Source organism: Schistocerca serialis, chromosome 2 (genome assembly GCF_023864345.2).
Source record: "Schistocerca serialis cubense isolate TAMUIC-IGC-003099 chromosome 2, iqSchSeri2.2, whole genome shotgun sequence".
NCBI lineage: Eukaryota > Metazoa > Arthropoda > Insecta > Orthoptera > Acrididae > Schistocerca > Schistocerca serialis.
Genome location: NC_064639.1, coordinates 614763054 through 614782864, shown reverse-complemented (window position 1 = coordinate 614782864; position 19811 = coordinate 614763054). Strand labels below are relative to the sequence as shown.

At 43.5% G+C, this 19811-nt stretch overlaps 1 protein-coding gene across 1 annotated transcript in view; it reads left to right on the top strand.

The window, feature by feature from the left end:
- The first annotated feature begins 270 nt into the window (after window positions 1-270).
- LOC126457663 (cytochrome b5-related protein-like) overlaps window positions 271-19811 on the top strand; it is a 35355-nt gene continuing 15814 nt past the window's right edge. Inside the window, exons 1-2 of the mRNA XM_050094153.1 lie at window positions 271-417; window positions 19186-19390. Of these exons, the coding sequence (XP_049950110.1) occupies window positions 407-417; window positions 19186-19390 (216 nt within the window). The 5' untranslated portion in view covers window positions 271-406. The remainder of the gene's footprint in view (window positions 418-19185; window positions 19391-19811) is intronic.

The following is a 19811-nucleotide window of genomic DNA, read 5'->3' as shown; positions in this document are numbered from 1 at the left end:
ATCGTTACGTAGCTCCTCGACATCTAGTGCCATCTTGTGGAGGTTACGTTTTTAGGGAAAAATTAGAGCCAGCTATTTCTTTTTGTATGCGTAAAGTTCACGGATCCTTCGAGTGTCCGTAGCCTCTGGTGGCTGGCTTGCCCGCCTCTTAGCGCATCACCCAGCGCTGGCGTAATTTTTGACGACAAGTGTCAGCAGGTCGTGTTTCTGTAAGCAAGAGCGCGCGATACGCCTGGGAGGGGAGCCTGTGTTTACTCGGTGCCACTGACTGATAAGCGTCGGCCAATTTCGAACTAGCTTAACACTCCAATTAGAGGACAGCTGATACGGTGACCTCGACTGGCCGTCAAAGTAGTTATTAAAAGTGAGGCAGATCGGCTCCCGTGTCAGTCCAACCCTAATCGCCATGGAGAAAGGGTAAGTGCCCGTGTCCTGCACCACAAATTATGCAGTTATCGACCTCAGCTCACATGAACTGTACTTCCATTTTATAAGCAAAAACTGAGCTACTAGTACATTGTTTAACAGAGATATTTATTCCCGGAAGTTGTTACCAAGTTGAGAATTAGTCTTGCCTCTTTGTGTGTTAATAGTGGCGTGTACTCCAAGAGTGTTGACGCGCAATTATCATTCACATTTCTGGTAACTCACCTGTGAAAAGGAATGCGAGACATGGATTGTCTTCAGGTTATGACTGTGATCTGCCACTTCTGTATGGGACCCTATTCATCAACACAAGTATTAGTTTTCCTATAATTAGCCTTACTATGATGTAAAGGTACCATTTAACCTTCACTTTACGTTAAGGTATTCTGCTGTCGGATGTCATTCCTGTCACCACTTGGTCATATAATGGATAATAAAATCGTGTACTCCAGCCGTCTGAGAGTTGTTATAACCTGTTCGGTGTGTTTCTGTGTTGTAATTATTTGTGCATTATGTTTCTTTGGAAGCTGGAAAAAACTTGCCTGTATTATACTGTGCGAATAGGTCGCAGAAATGAAACTGAAAATGTGTACATGTCTCCTCTCGTACCTGTCAGTCACACATCCAAATGCTTCATTGTATTGTTATTGTATTGTGTTGCGTTGATGAGTACCTCTAAAATCTTCTCTATTACAGAATATACTCGTGTATGAAACAGTAATTGGCGTCTTTCAGAAATAAAGCAGGTTGTCGAAAAGTAGTATACATGTTGCTAGCTAAAGAAATTGTACCGTTATACATTGACGAGCTGAAGAAACTGGTACACCTGCCTAATATCGCATAGGGACCCCGCGAACGTGCAGAAGTGCCGCAACACGACGTAGCATGGACTCGACTAATGTCTGAAGTAATGCTGGAGGGAACTGACATCATGAATCCTGCAGGGCTGTCCATAAACCCGTAAGACTACGAGCGGTACAGATCTCTTTTGAACAGCACATTGCAAGGCATCCCAGATATGCTCAACAATGTTAATGTCTGGAGAGTGTTCCTGAAGCCACTCCGTAGCATTGTCCTGCTGGAATTGCACAACTCCCCGTCAGAATGGACAATGGACATGAATGGATGCAGGTGATCAGACAGGATGGTTAGGTATGTGTCGCCTGTTAGAGTCGTACCTAGACGTATCAGGAGCCCCAAATCATTCCAACTGCACACGTCCCACACCATTACAGATCCTCCACCAGCTTGAACAGTCCCTTGCTGACATGCAGGGTCCATGGATTCATGAGTTTGTCTTCATACCCGTACTCGTCCATCCGCTCGATACAATTTGAAACGAGACTCGTCCGACCAGGCAACATGTTTCCAGTTATCAGTAGTCCAAAGTCGGTGTTGTCGAGCCCAGGCGAGACGTAAAGCTTTGAGTTGTGCAGTCATCAAAGCACACGAGCGGGCCTTCGCCTCCGGAAGCCCATATCGATGACGTTTCGTTGAATGGTTCGCACGCTGACACTTGCTGATGGGCCAGCATTGAGATCTGCAGCAGTTTGTGAAAGGGTTGCACTTCTGTCACGTTGAATTATTCTCTTCCGTCGTCGTTGGTCCCGTTCTGGCAGGATCTTCTTCCGGTCGCAGCGGTGTCGGAGATTTGATATTTTACCGGATTCCTGGTATTCACGGTAACTCCCTGAAATGGTGGTACGGGAAAATCCCCACTTCATCGCTGCCTCGGGGATGCTGTGCCCTATCGCTCGTGCGTCGACTATAACACCACGTTCAAACCCACTTAAATCTTGATAACCTGCCATTGTAGTAGAAGTAACCCATCTAACAAATGCCGGCCGCTGTGGCCGAGCGGTTCTAGGCGCTTCAGTCTGGAACCGCGCGACCGCTATGGTCGCAGGTTCGAATCCTGCTTCGGGCATGGATGTGCGTGATGTCCTTAGGTTAGTTAAGTTTAAGTAGTTCTAAGTCTAGGGGACTGATGACCTCAGATGTTAAGTCTCGTAGTGCTGAGAGCCATTTGAACCATTTCCTAACAAATGCACGATGCACGAGACACTTGTTGTCTTATATAGGCGTTGCCGACCTCAGCGCCGTATTCTTCCTATTTACATGTCTCTGTATTTGAATACGCGTACCTATACCAGTTTCTTTGGCGCATCAGTGAAAATTGCTAGTTCGAAAAACACAGACGCATATTCCACATGTGTCACAGCACATTAATAGTAATTGTTGCTATTTTCGTGCTTTGAAGATCAGATTACAAAATAAAACACTAACACAAGGAAAAACATACGCATTACATAACCAAAGGCGCTCAAATACACAATCAGAATAAATAAAAAGATTAGACTGCAGGATCACTAACAAAAGATAGTCCGCGCAGTCCAAAAATCTAGCTTTTTGAATAGTTTTGAACAGATCGTCCACAGTTCGAACTTTGTTCAGCTTCCTGCAGATGAGACGAAGTTGGGCATCCTGTAGTTCCTCACAGCCACAGAGTATATCTCTCATACTATATGACTCCATCGCTCCTGCTTCCCCTTGCTTCACGTCACTCCAGTCCTTGGCTGTTAAGGGTCCTTTCTCATCAGTTAGTCTCTAAAAGAAGCGATTTTTACGATAACTTGGAAAAAAATGAAGCAATCAACCTAAATCTTTTTGCACGTTATTTGTTTACTCTTGGACAACATTTCCTGATTTTTCGAAAGTAATTCAGTCATCATTAAACCTTCCGTCCAAGGATTTAAGTGGCTCTGTCCAAAATGAGGTGAGTCCATGACGGAAGCCATGCCATCTGCAAATCGTATCTGATATAAAAAAAAATCTATAGAACAATGCGCTCGAAGTAATAATACAGTTTTTGGAATTTGACAAAATAATAAAATGGCGAACGCTTGAAACAAAGATGTAGTTTCGTCATGTGCTTTGGACACGTTTCTCTCGGTAACTAATGAATAAATTAGTCTATTACTCGTTGCGGACATGCCCAAGGAGTAATTCGGCCACATTTCAGAAAGATATCTTTATTGGTGTACCCTGCATCTCAAACTGAAGGAATGAATTACGGGCGCATTTATAAAGATATCATTCTGAAACTTGGCTGAATTACTTCTCAGGCATGTTCACAAGGTGTAATAGGCATTTTTTCAAATTTTAATTTACTCATTGGTTATTACGAAAAGTCACCAAAAGCACACGACAGATGAACATCATTGTTTCAAACATTTTATAATTTTATCAAATTAAAAAAAACTGTGCTATTACGGCTTGTGCAATAGCCTAAAGATCAAGAAAACTGTTTTTTTTTTTTATTTCACATAAGATTTTCTGACTGCAGGACATCTGTCAACGACTCATCTTATTTTGAACACAATGTTGCCCAAGAATCAACAAGTAACATCCAAAAGGTATACGTTGATTGCTTCATTAATTTTTCCAAAAATATTGTAAAAATAGCTTGTATTATAGGCTGACTGAGGAGAATTGACCCTCAAGTGCTCCATGTCGTATAACGCTTGTCGAGGTGAGCAACAGATTTCGCTTTGTTATTGTCGGATTCATGTCCAGGTGGGTCACTTCTCCAGAGCTCTTTTCGTCTGATCGTAGGATGTGATGGAATTGAGTCATATCGTTTACAGCAAGACGTATCTTCATCTATGAAACTGGATTTCGGAACCGAATAAAGAGTATCTGCTGTCATTTAGCGTTTTAGATCGAAACTTCAAATTCGGAGTAAAGGTAATCCAAGTCTTATATTGTAGAATAAGTGCATCCTTAGGCAGTTAAAGCAGGGTACCTGTGGGAATTCTACACACATCAAAAAAAAGTTGTGAATCACCCCGATCCCCAGAACGCCTGAAGATAGACGTTGACTGTGGACATTGTATCACAGAAACAGTCCACTTGACTGTTCAGAGATGTTACTAAACTCGCCCAAAGACGTGAATAACCGTGCATGAGCAGCGTCTATTAGACGGAGGGGTCCCGACAGCCGATCAGTTCCAGTCATAAACATTAAATGGCCTTCGCCTTATTGCTTTTATCCGCCAAAGCATTATGGCGAAGGCCATTTAATTTTTAGTTTTGGGCCTTCACTTCTGTCCGGTGTCTTTTTTTTAGCCCTTTTTCTACGTACCTGTTTTTAGCTGTCTTCTATTATGTTAATTGGGACTGACATATAGTCGTCTTTTAGCTCCTCTCTGTCTTCGTGTTCTATAGTTTTGATTTGGGCGCTTTTGACCCCAGTTGCTTTTTGCGCCCTAAAGCAAAACAAAACAAAACAGAAACAAACCAGGATGGAGGTACACTGCTCGTATTGCCTGTAGTTTAGCCATGCCTAGACTATCAATACCGCGTCGGCCGGAGTGGCCGTGCGGTTCTAGGCGCTACAGTCTGGAGCCGCGAGACCGCTACGGTCGCAGGTTCGAATCCTGACTCGGGCATGGATGTGTGTGATGTCCTTAGGTTAGTTAGGTTTAAGTAGTTCTAAGTTCTAGGGGACTGATGACCTCAGATGTTAAGCCCATAGTGCTCAGAGCCATTTGAACCATATCAATACCGCGGTTCGATTGCGTCGGCATTGTTACTTTGTGCCAGGAAGGGCTCTCAACAAGCGAAGTGTCCAGGCGTCTCGGAGTGAACCAAAGTGATGTTGTTCGGACATTGAGGAGGTACAGAGAGACAGGAACTGTAGTTGACAAGCCTCGCTCAGGCCGCCCAAGGGCTACTACTACAGTGGATGATCGCTACCTACGGATTATGGCTCGGAGGAACCCTGGCAGCAACGCCACCATGTTGAATAATGCTTTTCGTGCAGCCACAGGACGTCGTGTTACGACTCAAACTGTGCGCAATAGTCTGCATGATGCGCAACTTCACTCCCGACATCTACGGCGAGGTCCATCTTTGCAACCACAACACCATGCAGCGCGGTACAGATGGGTCCGACAACATGCTGAATGGACAGCTCAGGACTGGAATCACGTTGTCTTCACCGATGAGTGTCGCATATGCCTTTAACCAGACAATCGTCGGAGACATGTTTGGAGGCAACTCGGTCAGGCTGAACGCCTTAGACACACTGTCCAGCGAGTGCAGCTACGTGGAGGTCCCCTGCTGCTTTGGGGTGCCTTTATGTGGGGCCGACGTACGCCGCTGGTGGTTACGGAAGGCGCCGTAACGGCTGTACGATACGTGAATGCCATCCTCCGACCGATAGTGCAACCATATCGGCAGCATATTGACGAGGCAATCGTCTTCATGGACGACAACTCGCCCCCCCCCCCCCCCCCCCATCGTGCACATCTTGTGAATGACTTCTTTCAGGATAACGACATCGCTCGACTAAGAGTGGCCAGCATGTTCTCCAGACATGAACCCTATGGATCATGCCTGGGTTAGATTGAAAAGGACTGTTTATGGATGACGTGGCCCATCAACCACTCTGAGGGATCTACACCGAATCGCCGTTGAGGAGTGGGGCAATCTGGACCAACAGTGCCCTGGTGAACTTGTGGATAGTGTGCCACGACGTTACAGGCATGCATCAATGCAAGAGGACGTGCTACTGGGTATTAGAGGTACTGGTGTGTACAGCAGTCTGAACTACCACCTCTGAAGGTCTCGCTGTATGGAGGAACAAAATGCAATGTGTGGTTTTCATGAGCAGTTAAAAGGGTGGAAATGATGTTTATGCTAATCTCTATTCCAATTTTCTGTACAAGTTCCGGAACTCTCGGAATCGAGGTTATGAAAAACTTTTTTGATGTGTGTATTTTACTGAGTGTACTAGTAAATAAATTAAATACGATCAACTACTAGTTATCTATACGAATACTTACCTGACAGTCAGTAGCAGTGGTCAAACTGTGCAAGAGTTGTTCTTGTCTTCTTTGAAACAGCCTACAGATTGTTGTACTAGAAGTGGAAAGTACCATGCCACCGGGCCAGGCTTAATCTAGCGGCGACCATATGACAGAGTGAATATTACCGCTTTATTTGACCTGTGGATAATCGCGGGCTGTACTAATACAAGCTCATTCAGTTGTTCAAGTTTTAAAATCACCGTTTTTCTTTTTTGGTTTCCTTTTAAAATACCTGATATTTGTCAAACATGAAAGGTTGAAAATTAAGGTAGAAAACAGCTGTAGAATGTGAATAGCAGTTACATTAGGGACTATGATGCTTCAGAAGAGTAACGAATTCGTTAATTTAAAATTTCCTCTCTGTCACAGTCAGCAGGTGTCTCATTAACGATAGCCAGTGCAGAGGTAATTTTCCACGGTGTGTTTCCTAAATAGAATATACTGTGATTTAATTTATGTGTAGGTAAACCATACACAGTCTTATGAATGCATTCTGTTTGATGCCAAGATAAAAAAATAAACCGAGTAATATAATTAAACTTTCAAACCGCTGTAAAAATAACGCCACTGGTAAAAATGACGTCAAACTGCAACGGAAACTTATCGGAGAAGCGGAAAAACGCATGGCAGATAAAAATAAATAGTTATAAAATGTAGCAATCGATGGCGCTGTGAGCATTATAATTTAATAGTGGTCGACCACAAATGACAATTGAAATATACAGCAATGCCTAGCCTAAGGTGTATGTTTGACGTTCAAGAAACTGTACACTGGTTACAGTGTGCAGTTAAACAGGGTGTACAGGTGTGATACTGTTAGTTACGTAAGCCCATCCACCACGGCAAGATCGTATGGAATCGGATGCAAAAAATCGGTTTTTAATTGTCCTGAGGTCAAAAACCGCATAAAAAGCATCACTCACGTCGGTTTTTAATTGTCCTGAGGTCAAAAACCGCATAAAAAGCATCACTCACGTCGGTTTTTAATTGTCCTGAGGCCAAAAACCGCATAAAAAGCATCAATCAAAATCAGATCGGACTATTAACTTCCGTGGGCCTGGCACAAATCATGTTCAATATGCTGTCCACCGTTTTCTGCAATTAGTTGAAATCGTGAAGCAGCATGTTCCACAACTGATCGAAGTGCTTTTGGGGTGACTTTCAGAATGTGTTGAACAATGCGTGCCTTCAGTGCAGCTAAGTCTGCAATCTGAACAGTGAACACGACATCTATCAGATAGCCCCACAGCCAGAAGTCACACGGATTAAGATAAGGTGATCGGGACGGCCAGGATGTAGGGAAATGGCTCTGGTAATTCTAGCATTTCCGAAATGACTCTTCAGCAGGTACTTCACTGGACTTAACAATGTGCGGAGATGCGCCATCTTGCATAAAAATGATCCCATCCACGCATCCACGCTCTAGGAGAGCTGGAATGACGTGGTTGCGCAAAAGACACTCATAGCACTTGCCAGTGACAGTACATGTAACAGGACCGGAAGAACCTGTCTCTTCGAAAAAATGTGGCCCTATGATAAATGATGCCGTAAACCTGCACCACATAGTGACCTTTTCAGGATGAAGTGCTACTGGCTGATTTGCGTGTGTATTTTCCGTTGCCAATATTCGAAAATTCTGTATATTGACGTATCCTGTCAGATGGAAGTGGGCTTCGTCTGTCCACAAAATCTTCCACGGCCAATCATTATCCACATCCCTGTGAGTAAGAAATTCTAAAGCAAAGGTCTCTCTTGCTGGCAGGTCAACAGGAAGCAACTCGTGCACACGGGTAATTTTGAATGGATAGCAAAGAAGGATATTTCGTAGGTATTTACGCACCGTTCACAAGGGTATGTCCAATGTTCGGGCAATTCTCTGTGCACTAAACGTTTGCACACCACCACTCGTTTCCTCCTGCACTGCTGTGGCCACTGCTTCCACTGACGTCGAATCAGTTCGTTTCCTCCCTCTACCAGGTTGCACAACAAAAGAACCAGTCTTTTCTAATTTCCGAATCATTTTCTGTAGACCCACGGCAGTCATCGGACCAACGTCTTTTTTCAAACCCTTCAGTGTCCTAAACTTCTGCAGAGCGACGTGTGCACAGTTATTATTCTTGTAATACAGCTTTACAAGCAGAGCGCGATCCTGCATTGAGACCGTCATGGCGAACGTCGCAGACGCTAAAGGAGGAAAAGCCGTGTACCCGGCGTGTTTAAACTAACTTCAATGGGGCGTGCGCATGACAGGTTCAAATGGCTCTGAGCACTATGGGACTTAACATCTTAGGTCATCAGTCCCCTAGAACTTAGAACTACTCAAGCCTAACTAACCTAAGGACATCACACACATCCATGCCCGAGGCAGGATTCGAACCTGCGACTGTAGCAGTCCCGCGGTTCCGGACTGTAGCGCCTAGAACCGCACGGCCACCGCGGCCGGCGCATGACAGGCGTTTTCATTTGCGTAATCTGATGCACACAGCGCTATGTATTGATCAATTTTCACACTATTTTTTATCTTCTGCCATACGTTTCCCCCCTTCTCCGATAATACTCTGTTGCAATTTGACGTCATTCTGACCAGTGGTGTTATTTATTCAGCGTTTTGAAAGTTTAATTATAATCACCCTGTATATAGTCGAATATTAAGAAATTAGACATTTTGCAAAAAGACGAAAACAGTGTTGACAGCAAACTACAGCTAGCTTAACATATATTTAATTTACTGGTCTCAAGCCACAAACAATGAACTGATCAGACATAGCTGAAAATACGATATTACGGTAAAAACCAAATATTTTTTCTGTTATCTTGTGACAGTACCCTGATCCACAATAAAGTATCCAGCCAGTAAATCGGTGAGACATCATCTTTCGCGCTTTCCAGCTACGAGTCTACAGTTCAGTTTTGCGGACACTCCAAGACAGTGTCCAGATGACCGAATTCAGTGAACACGTTACGCCAGCGGACACGGGGGATTTACGTAATGTACACAGAAACCAAGTTGAAACACTGTGCCTACGTGGCCGCCAGTGTTACTAGAAAGAACTGACGTGGCGCAGCGGTTAAGGCAGTCAGGAGGAGAGAATTCAAATCCTGTCGGACCACGTACGGTTAGATTTTTCATTGCTTTCCTTAAATAACTTCGTTTGTGATAGGTTTTTGGACGACACGGTATTTTGCAACCCTGTACGCCATGACAGTTTTTGTGCAACTATTTCACTTTTAGGCATCGACGGGTCAGTGCCACGTTCGAGCATGCCTATTGGAGTAGCCCATGACACACCGGTGAAATTGAAGAATGTCAGGAATCTTAGGAACCTTGAGTTGCAGCCATTTTATCATAAAATTCCAAAATCTAAATTCATACCATGCCATCAGTGAATTCCTCATACTGCATCCCACCGTCGAACTCTTGTAACATATTGCCTGTGATCAGTCAGCAACTGAATGGCTGTGTACCCTCGCACTCAGTAGCAATGAACGGTGGACCTGGATCGTATCAGTCGCTACCAACAGATCATAAAGCATCAAACGTTTCTTTAATTTGAAGTTATGGCGTGTAGAAATATTTACTTCACTTCGTGGTAGCATCAGAAAATGTTACCGTAATTACACGGTATTAATTTAGGCCTGTAATTGTGAAAATTTTTACTTGTGCGGTTGATTGCTTTTTGTCGAATTCTCTTCTAACCATTTTTTATCTCGCAGTTCTTTTGTAACAAATGATTAACAGGATTATATTGTGAACGCGCATACTGACTGTACTGGCGTTTTCGGTGCGTGCGGGCGCTTGTCTGTCAGTCATAACTGTCTTGGTTCGTACCACTTCAATAATTTTATTGTAGCTGTGGTACAACATATATACGAATTTATCGTTTTATAGTATCAGTAATCTTGATATTGGGTGAAGACAATTGTGTTCAATTCCAAGACGGCTCTCTCAAGTGCTAAGCAGATTCTTACATTCCATTTTCCCGTCGTCTTCGACTTAAGTTACGTGAAATGGAAAAATAATATTGTCTTTACTCAATGCAGAACCTGTAATTCTGGCACAACAGATAGCCAACAGAAATCAAGCCGGATTGTCGCAACTTTCTTGTGTAAGTAGGCTGTTTAGGTTTTTATGTTGATAACGCCACGTAGCGATCTGTATGAAAATCACTGAGTGTGCTGTGTGCAGTCTGAGGCTGGTCGGCATTGTTGCAATATTTGCTATTATAGTGTTTGGCAGTTGGATGTGAACAGCGCGTAGAGTTGCGCAGTTGGAGGTGAACCGCCAGCAGTGGTGGATGTGGGGAGAGAGATGGCGGAATTTTGAGAGAGGACGAATTGGACGTGTGTCCATCAGAAAGAGTAAATTTCTAATATTGGGTATCATGGACTGTAAATTTCTAATATTGGGTATCATGGATTGATATATATATATATATATATATATATATATATATATATATATATATATATATATATATATATATATATATATATAATGACTTTTGAACACTATTAAGGTAAATACATTGCTCGTTCTCTGTCAAAATCTTTCATTTGCTAACTATGCCTTTCAGTAGTTAGTGCCTTCAGTAGTTTGAATCTTTTATTTAGCTGGCAGTAGTGGCGCTCGCTGTACTGCAGTAGTTCGAGTAACGAAGATTTTTGTGAGGTAAGTGATTTGTGAAACGTATAGGTTAATGTTAGTCCGGGCCATTCTCTTGTAGGAATTTTTGAAAGTCAGATTGAGTTGCGCTAAAAATATTGGCTGTCAGTTTAGTGTTGATCAGAATAGGTAAAGAGCGAAATGTCTGAGTACGTTCAGTTCTGCTCAGCTGTTTGAAAGTCAAATAATGTAAGAGGTTTATCAGCACAGTAATTCATTAATTTTTCTAAGGGGGCGTTTCACTTGTTGGTTGATTAAAAAGTCAGAGGACAGTAGCCATTAGACGATTCTCGGGGGGGAACGGTGTTTGTGTTTGTCCATTCTAACTTCGGTCTTCGACGGATTATCGAAATCAATTAAAGCGAATGCCAGGATGGATCCTTCAGAAATGCCGTCGTTGCTCTCCTGCGCCGTGTATTCCAACAGCACTGACAATATTAATTTCTAAGCAGAAAGCCCTCTTGTCTAAACGCACTTTTTTCTATTCACTTGACATCCCGTTGTCTCAAAGTGATGAACATACTGATGAAAATTAGGTTTGGAATCTCATATCACCTCTGTCAAAGCTATATTTTATTACACGTACACAATGCTTTCGTAAGTATGTGGCTCTTAATGTCACCCCCTAATGCTCATCAATGCCAAAATAATTCCCCCTTAATTTAGTTATGGTCAATAAAATTTATCAACGAAAAGCATAAAGAATCAATTAATCGTAGACAAATGGACACCATAGCTTTTTTCTAAACGAGCAATTCTTACTTCGCTTTACGATATTATTCAGATATATAAAGCAAGTAATTATTTATAAATACCTTAAACACAATACGTTACGTCGCTTATTAGTTAGTTTACCAGCAATTCTACATGCATGCACTGGCACCACATACCATTGAAATCCAGATTACTTGTATTAAAAAGAGACAACACGACATTCGTTAAAAAATCCTCAAGTGGCGGATCGTATTGCACTTTCATTTACAGTTTTAGACAAGAATTTGATTTTCATTTGCAAGGCTCTCATCAAACAACGGTAAAATGCTAGTCATCAGTGACAGTGTTAGGCCTCTTTTAGCAGAGTCATCCAATACTGGCATCTGTTTGCAATCGATGGAAACCTCTGAAAAATGTTGGACTAAAGCAGCGAAGAGAAATATTTTTAATTTATTTCCGAGATAACGCGAGCCACACAAAAGTGAAAGACTAATGTATGTGTTTGTGCATATATTGTAAAGTGGATGACTTGTTCAGTATGTGTGGTGTAACTGCGTCACTCTCCTAAGAAACAAATCGTCTCTGGCATTTTTGATGGGACCATTTCAGGAATGTTTCTCTACCGCGACACAAATCCATTATTGCTTTCGAGATTCTTCTTCCTGTGCATCGCAGAATACACGGAATGAAATGTTGAAAATCAATGAAACTGCAAATACAAGCGACTAACGTGACTTGCAGTCACGCGTCGCGCCTTTTCTGGAACGTTTACATAAACTATTTTGCCAACGATAAGCTGCTAGGATGTCGGCGAGGGTTATCAGCGAGGGAGACAGGACACGACCTCTGCCACTTGTCTTATCACACTGTGTGACGTCCTCTGGTAACTGATTACTGAAGAAACGAGGGTCTTCCAGCATGCGATATAGAATCTCCCCCTGCTAACCTAAGACATTAAACGGCAACTGACATGGTGGCGGCTGCGAGATAAGGCTGGCTCTGAGCACTATGGGACTTAACAGCTGTGGTCATCAGTCCCCTAGAACTTAGAACTACTTAAACCTAACTAACCTAAGGACATCACATACATCCATGCCCGAGGCAGGATTCGAACCTGCGACCGTAGCAGTCGCACGGTTCCGGACTGCGCGCCTAGAACCGCGAGACCACCGCGGCCGGCGCGAGATAAGGGAGTGAGAATATGCATAGGTACAAAAGAAAGGAGCGAGTAGAAGACAATGGAACAAACAAATGGTTCCAATAAACATAGGTCCGGAAATCAATGGTTTCCCCGTTACAAAGCATTACAACTGAGTACGAGAATACCTTATAGCACAGTTTGAGAGGTCCAAATTGCAAATATATGCTTGAAGACAAACACATTACACACTACACGGTCACCGTTCATGCGAAGGAAGCCTTCAGCACCTCTTCCCATGGATACATGTACTCGCGTGATCCGTGGTGCAACACTGGCCATAGATGGCAGGGGAGAAAGACAGATGCGGAGTTGTGTAAGGGTGAATGGGCGTGTAAGTGTTGCGCAAGTGACCGCCCAGACGAAAGAAACAGGCTACCAACAGTGTCTCCCCAGAGAAAGTTGCTGCGTATTGGCCTCTGCAGCAGGTGTCTGGTTCATGCACCCATACTGACTGCTGTTCATCGGCGATAAAGGCTGCAATTTGCACACCAGTTCCACAACTGGACGTCCACTGACTGGCGACAGGTGGCCTTTTGTGACGACTCACCTTTTATGCTCCATCTGACAGATGGCCGTTGGCGCATACGGCGTGAAACGTGTGAAGGCTGTCACCCTGAAACAACCGTCGGTAGGGTCCAGGCCGCAGGAGGGAGCGTTATACCCTGAGGAATGTTTTCGTGGCTTTCCCTGGGTGATCTCGTCATTCTGGAAGACACAATGGATCAACAGAGGTATACGTCTATCCTTGGGGACCACGTGCACCCGTACTTGTAGTTGGGTTTTCCTCGGCGCAATCGCATCTATTAGCAGGACAATACAACGTGTCACACAGTCACAGCGTACGCGCATGGTTCGAAGAGCACCAGTATGAGTTTACCGTTCTCTCCACCCAGATCTGGCTGTTCGCGCCGTGGATCATCAACTGGGAAACCTACTGCAGCTGACCACGGCACTGGAGTCAGCATAGTTGCACATCCCTGACGGTACCTTCCCACTCTCTCTTCCTGCAAATCTCGTATTTGTCTCGGCTGCAAAAGGCGGTTACGTTTGACAGGTGGTCGCATTAATGTGACTGGTCAGTGTACAAGTGGAATAAATTACCGCTTTTATTTCTATAATTATATCCAGTGTAAATCCAGTCTGTATTTGACACTTTCTTCATAATTATTGCACATACGAAGGGCAGCATCAATTACAAATTTAACGGTCGAATGATTGTGCTAGTGGCTCTCTTTCAATTTTTGAAGATGAAAGACAGTTCTGTTTCTCTCGTGGGCATTCAGTGACAAAGTACGAAAACATACGTTAATACAACAATTTTGCTGGTGGGATTTGAAGCGCTATTGACAACTACCAGTATGTGCCAAATCTCTGCGGAAGTATTAGGGTCACCAGAGTAACCCGTACGCCTGAGGTGTTTTCCAGGAAGATGGTACAGTTTTGCGAGGCCTTAGAGCTACACTATAAAGGTGATTTATTAGGGATTCTGCAGCACTAGTGAATGCTATTACAGCGGTGGCATGAATTTAAAAATGGCTCTGAGCACTATGGGACTCAACTGCTGAGGTCATCAGTCCCCTAGAACTAGTTAAACCTAACTAACCTAAGGACATCACAAACATCCATGCCCGAGGCAGGATTCGAACCTGCGACCGTAGCGGTCTTGCGGTCCCAGGCTGCAGCGCCTTTAACCGCACGGCTACTTCGGCCGGCGCATGAATTTAAGAAAAGCTTTTAGTCCAACAGAAACTCGTATTTCTCTTTTAGAGACGTATTCAGAAGGAAGCAGAGGCTTCCAATCTATTCTTTTATTGACGATCTTTTATTAACATAAGTGTGAGATACAAGCTTTCTGTTGGCATTCTACTAATAACTCATTAATTGTGGATCGACTTGAGGCTTCCTGCTCTTTTGCACTGTCTTATAGATGCTATGTACCCAAAGATCACATTCGTCTTAGATTATGAGTGGACCCAGTGACTGCCTCACTCTCAAATGAAAGAACAGTACGTTGGTCAGGGTGTAATGCGTCGTACACGCCTCTGTCATCCACTTTTATTTTGCTAAGTACCCTTCAGCCATTTACCACTACACAACAGAAAATGTAACTATGTCTTTCGTCAATGAGGATGCAAGCACTTATTTGGATTCGTGACAGACATAAATTGATCGGTGTTCCCCTTCATGTGATAATAATGTCTATTTTCGCCCGTGAGAAGAAACGGGAATAGTGAAACCTGGTGTTTCAATGACAGGAAGCCGAATTATTGCTCTGTGGTCTATAAACACAACTTTACGCTATGCCGCCGAACGAAGTGATGCAGCAGTTAAGATTCTGGGCGAGTATTGATAGAATACCAGGTCTCATAGTCTTGTCTAAACATCCTCTTTTACACTCCCTATTTCTTTTGTCTCAATAACTTTAGAGGAATGCAGGGGATGATCCCTACAATATATGGGTTTGGTCGGTTTGCTACCGCCATCTAAGTCCGCCAATACACTCACTGATGATACTGAAACCAATCCTGGGCTGTAACATAACATTCTATCTGTGATACAGAATGTCAAATTAAACACTTTCCAGCCGTCTATTTTCCAACCTTATTTTATTTGGCAACCAGTTTCAGTGTTTTACTACGCCATCTTCAGGCCCCTGACCGACATGTTGGAAGATTCTACCTCGCTTGTAATCAAAGCAGGGTTGGTTGGTTGTTTGGGGAAGGAGACCAGACACCGTGGTCATCGGTCTCATCGGATTAGGGAAGAATGGGGAAGGAAGTCGGCCGTGCCCTTTCAGAGGAACCATCCCGGCATTTGCTTGGAGTGATTTAGGGAAATCACGGAAAACTTAAATCAGGATGGCCGGATCCGGGATTGAACCATCGTCCTCCCGAATGCGAGTCCAGTGTCTAAATCAAGGCAGGGGCCAGCAATACGGATATCAGTAGATTTCTGCTATAGCGATGCCGAGTCGGCAGATCGCTATAGCAAAAATCTACTGATATCCGTATTGCTGGCCCCTGCTTTGATCACAAGCGAGGTAGACTCTTCCAACACGTCGGTCAGCGATCTGAAGATTGTGTAGTAAAAAGTTGAAACTGGTTGCCAAATAAAATAAGGTTGGAAACATGACGGCTAGGAGGTCTTTAATTTGACATCCTGTATCGAATAGCCAAGTACCGCACCCTTATCTAAAAAGATGGACAAACAGAGACTATCTGTGATAGGTTCAATCTCCGCCAGACGACAGCGCTATTTAAATCTGCGGCGAATGCTGGGTAGCAGTGATTCCATACCAAGAAGAAGACATACAGGGTACGTAGGATTAGGATCAACGGCTCGCTAGGGGCCAGGGAAAAACAGTGTTCCCTAGGTCATTGTGCTTCTATCTTAATGGGAAAATACCGTTCACCCTGTAAGTCTTCTTGTCACCAAACTGTGAGTACAAGTCGGTCATCAAGCTGTAACACTGTGATCCCGGAGCAAAGGACTCACTAAGTACAGAGAGCCTAAATTACCTGAGTTCAATGACCAATTCACACTGAATGTACCACTGCGCCATGCTGGATGCAAATTGAGTTGTACTATCCTGTGCCACACGGATCACAGCAGTAACACTTAGCCCCAACCGATATGAGATCTTCCGCACAGAGGTGTTGAGCTACTCACAACATTTTCTGATAGAAATTTCTAGTGTGCAATATTTAGAGGTTGGAAATCCTTCGTTTCTTTACTGACATCGGCCTTCGAATTGTGCCCTGTCGATCAGTGTATTCTGTAACGAATGGTGCAGGCTACATCTACATGGATACTCTGAAAATCGCATTCAAGTGCCTGGCAGAGGGTTCATCGAACCACCTTCACAGTTCTCTGTTATTCGAATCTCGTATAGCGTGCAGAAAGAATGAACACCTATATCTTTCCGTACGAGCCCTGATTTCCCTTATTTTATCGTGGTTATTGTTCCTCCCTATGTACGTCGGTGTCAACAAAATATTTTCGCATTCGGAGGAGAAATTTAGTGATTCCTCTGCAACGAAAACCGTCTTGGTTTTAATTAGGTCCATCCCAAATCCTGTACCATTTCAATGACACTCTCTCCCCTATTTCGCAATAATACAAAACGTGCTGCCTTTCTTTGAACCTTTTCAATGTTCTCCGTCAGTCCTATCTGGTAAGGATCCCACAACGCGCAGCAGTATTCTAAAAGAGGACGGATAAGCGTAGTGTAGGCAGTCTACTTAGTAGGTCTGTTACATTTTCTAAGCGTCCAGCCAATGAAACGCAGTCTTTGGTTAGCCTTCCCCACAACATTTTCTACGTGTTCCTTCTAATTTACGTTGTTCGTAATTGTAATATCCTGGTATTTAGTTGAGTTTACGGCTTTTAGATTAGACTGATTTATCTTGTAACCGAAGTTTAACAAGTTCTATTTAGCATTCATGTGGATGACCTCACACTTTTCGTTATTTAAGGTCAACTGCCACTTTTCGCACCATTCATATATCTTTTCTAAATCGTTTTACAGTTTGTTTTGATATTCTGACGACTTTATTAGTCGATAAACGACAGCGTCATCTGCAAGCAACCGAAGACGGCTGCTCAGATTAGCTCCCAAATCGTTTAGATAGATAAGGAACAGCAAAGGGCCTATAACACTACCTTGGGGAACCCCATAAACCACTTCTGTTTTACTCGATGACTTTCCGTCAATTACTACGAAGTATGACGTCTGTGACAGGAAATCATAAATCTAGTTGTATAACTGAGACGATATTCCATAAGCACGCAATTTCACTACGAACCGCTTGTGTGCTACAGTGTCAAAAGCCTTCCGGAAATCCAGAAATACGGAATAGATCTGAAATCCCTTGTCAACAGCACTCAACACTTCATGTGAATAAAGAGCTAGTTGTGTTTCACAGGAACTATGTTTTCTAAACCCATGCCGACTGTGTGTCAATAGACCGTTTTCTTCGAGGTAATTCATAATGTTCGAACACAATATATATTCTAAAATCCTGCTGCATATCGACGTTAACGATATGGACATGTAATTTAGTGGATTACTCCTACTACCTTCCTTGAATATTGGTGTGACCTGTGCAACTTTCCAGTCTTTGGGTACGGATCTTTCGTCGAGCGAACGATTGTATATGATTGTTAAGTATGGAGCTAATGCATCAGTATACTCCGAAAGGAACCTAATTGTTATATGTAGTCTGGACCAGAAGACTTGCTTTCATTAAGTGATTTAAGTTGCTTCGCTGCTCCGAGGATATTTACTTCTACGTTACTCATGTTGGCAGCTGTTCTTGATTCGAATTCTGGAATATTTACTTTCTCTTCTTTTGTGAAGGCATTTCGGAAGGCTATGTTTAGTAACTCTGCTTTGGCAGCACTGTCTTCGAGAGTATCTGTATTGCTATGGCGCAGAGAAGGCATTGATGTTTCTTGCCGCTAACATACTTAACATACGACCAGAATCTCTTTGGATTTTCTGCCAGGTTTCGAGACAAAGTTTCGTTGTGGAAACTGTTATAGGCATCTCGCATTGAAGTCCGCGCCAAATTTCGAGCTTCTGTAAAAGATCGCCAATCTTGAGGATTTTCCGTCTGTTTAAATTTGGCATGTTTGTTTCGTTGTTTTTGCAAGAATGTTCGAAACCGTTTTGTGTCTCAAGGAGGACCAGCTCCGTCGTTTGTTAATTTATTTGGTATAAATCTTTCAATTGCTGTCAGTACTATATCTTTGAATTTAAGCCACATCTCGTCTACACTTATATTATTAATTTGGAATGAGTGGAGATTGTCTCTTAGGAAGGGGTCAAGTGAATGTTTATTTGCTTTTTTGAATAGGTATATTTCTCTCTTATTTTTCGAGGATTTGGGGATTACAGTATTCAATCTCGCTACGACAACTCTGTGTTCACTAATCCCTGAATCGATTTTGATGCTCGTTATTAACTCAGGGTTATTTGTTGCTAAGAGGTCAAGTGTGTTTTCACAACCGTTTACTATTCGCTTGGGCTCATGAACTAATTGCTCGAAATAATTCTCAGAGAATGCGATTTCGGATGGTATTTTATGCGTACCTCTGGAATTAAACATGTATTTTCGCCAACATATCGAGGGTAAATTAAAGTCACCACCAACTATTATCGTAAAAGACCGGTACGTGTTTGAAATCAAACTCAAGTTTTCTTTGAACCTTTCAGCAACTGTGTCATCTGAATTGGGAGGTCGGTAAAAAGATCCAATTATTATTTTGTTCCGGTTGCCAACAATGAAAGTTTTCTGTGTGCGTAGAGAGAAGCCCAAGTCGTCGCTGCCAGGCCTGTGGAAGTACCCGTCCCTCCGCGATGTGCCGCTGCACTCCGGAGGACTGTGGCTGCAGGGCCGGCGCGAGGACGACGGCGCCGAAGGGTTGTGGCGCGTCCACGACCGCCTCTACGACCTGGCCGGCTGGGAGAAGTCGCACCCCGGCGGCTCTGACTGGATCACACTCACCAAGGTATGATGCACAGCGGCACCCACGCCTGGGCTTCAGCCGGTGCCGATATCTAGTCTTAGCTTGGAATGGGTTGATTCCCTACCTCAAACAGCGCAAATGCACAGTGAAGTATCACTTTCACCTTTCCATTTATCACCCAGCAGTTAGATTGTTATTGTGCTCTTCAGTCTGAAGACTGGTTGGTGCAGCTCTCCAGTTCACATATCTACTGCTACGAACATTCATCTGAACCTGCTTCCGTATTCAATATTCGGTCCTCCTCTACATATTTTACTCCCTCTTCCCCACTCCTCAGCCATGCCTCCTCCCCTCTCCCACCCAAACACACCTCCCCTTCATTACGAACTCGACGATTATTTAGTGCCTCAGGGTGCATCCTTCGATCTAGGAACCATTGTCTGGAGTGACACTTGTGTGGAGA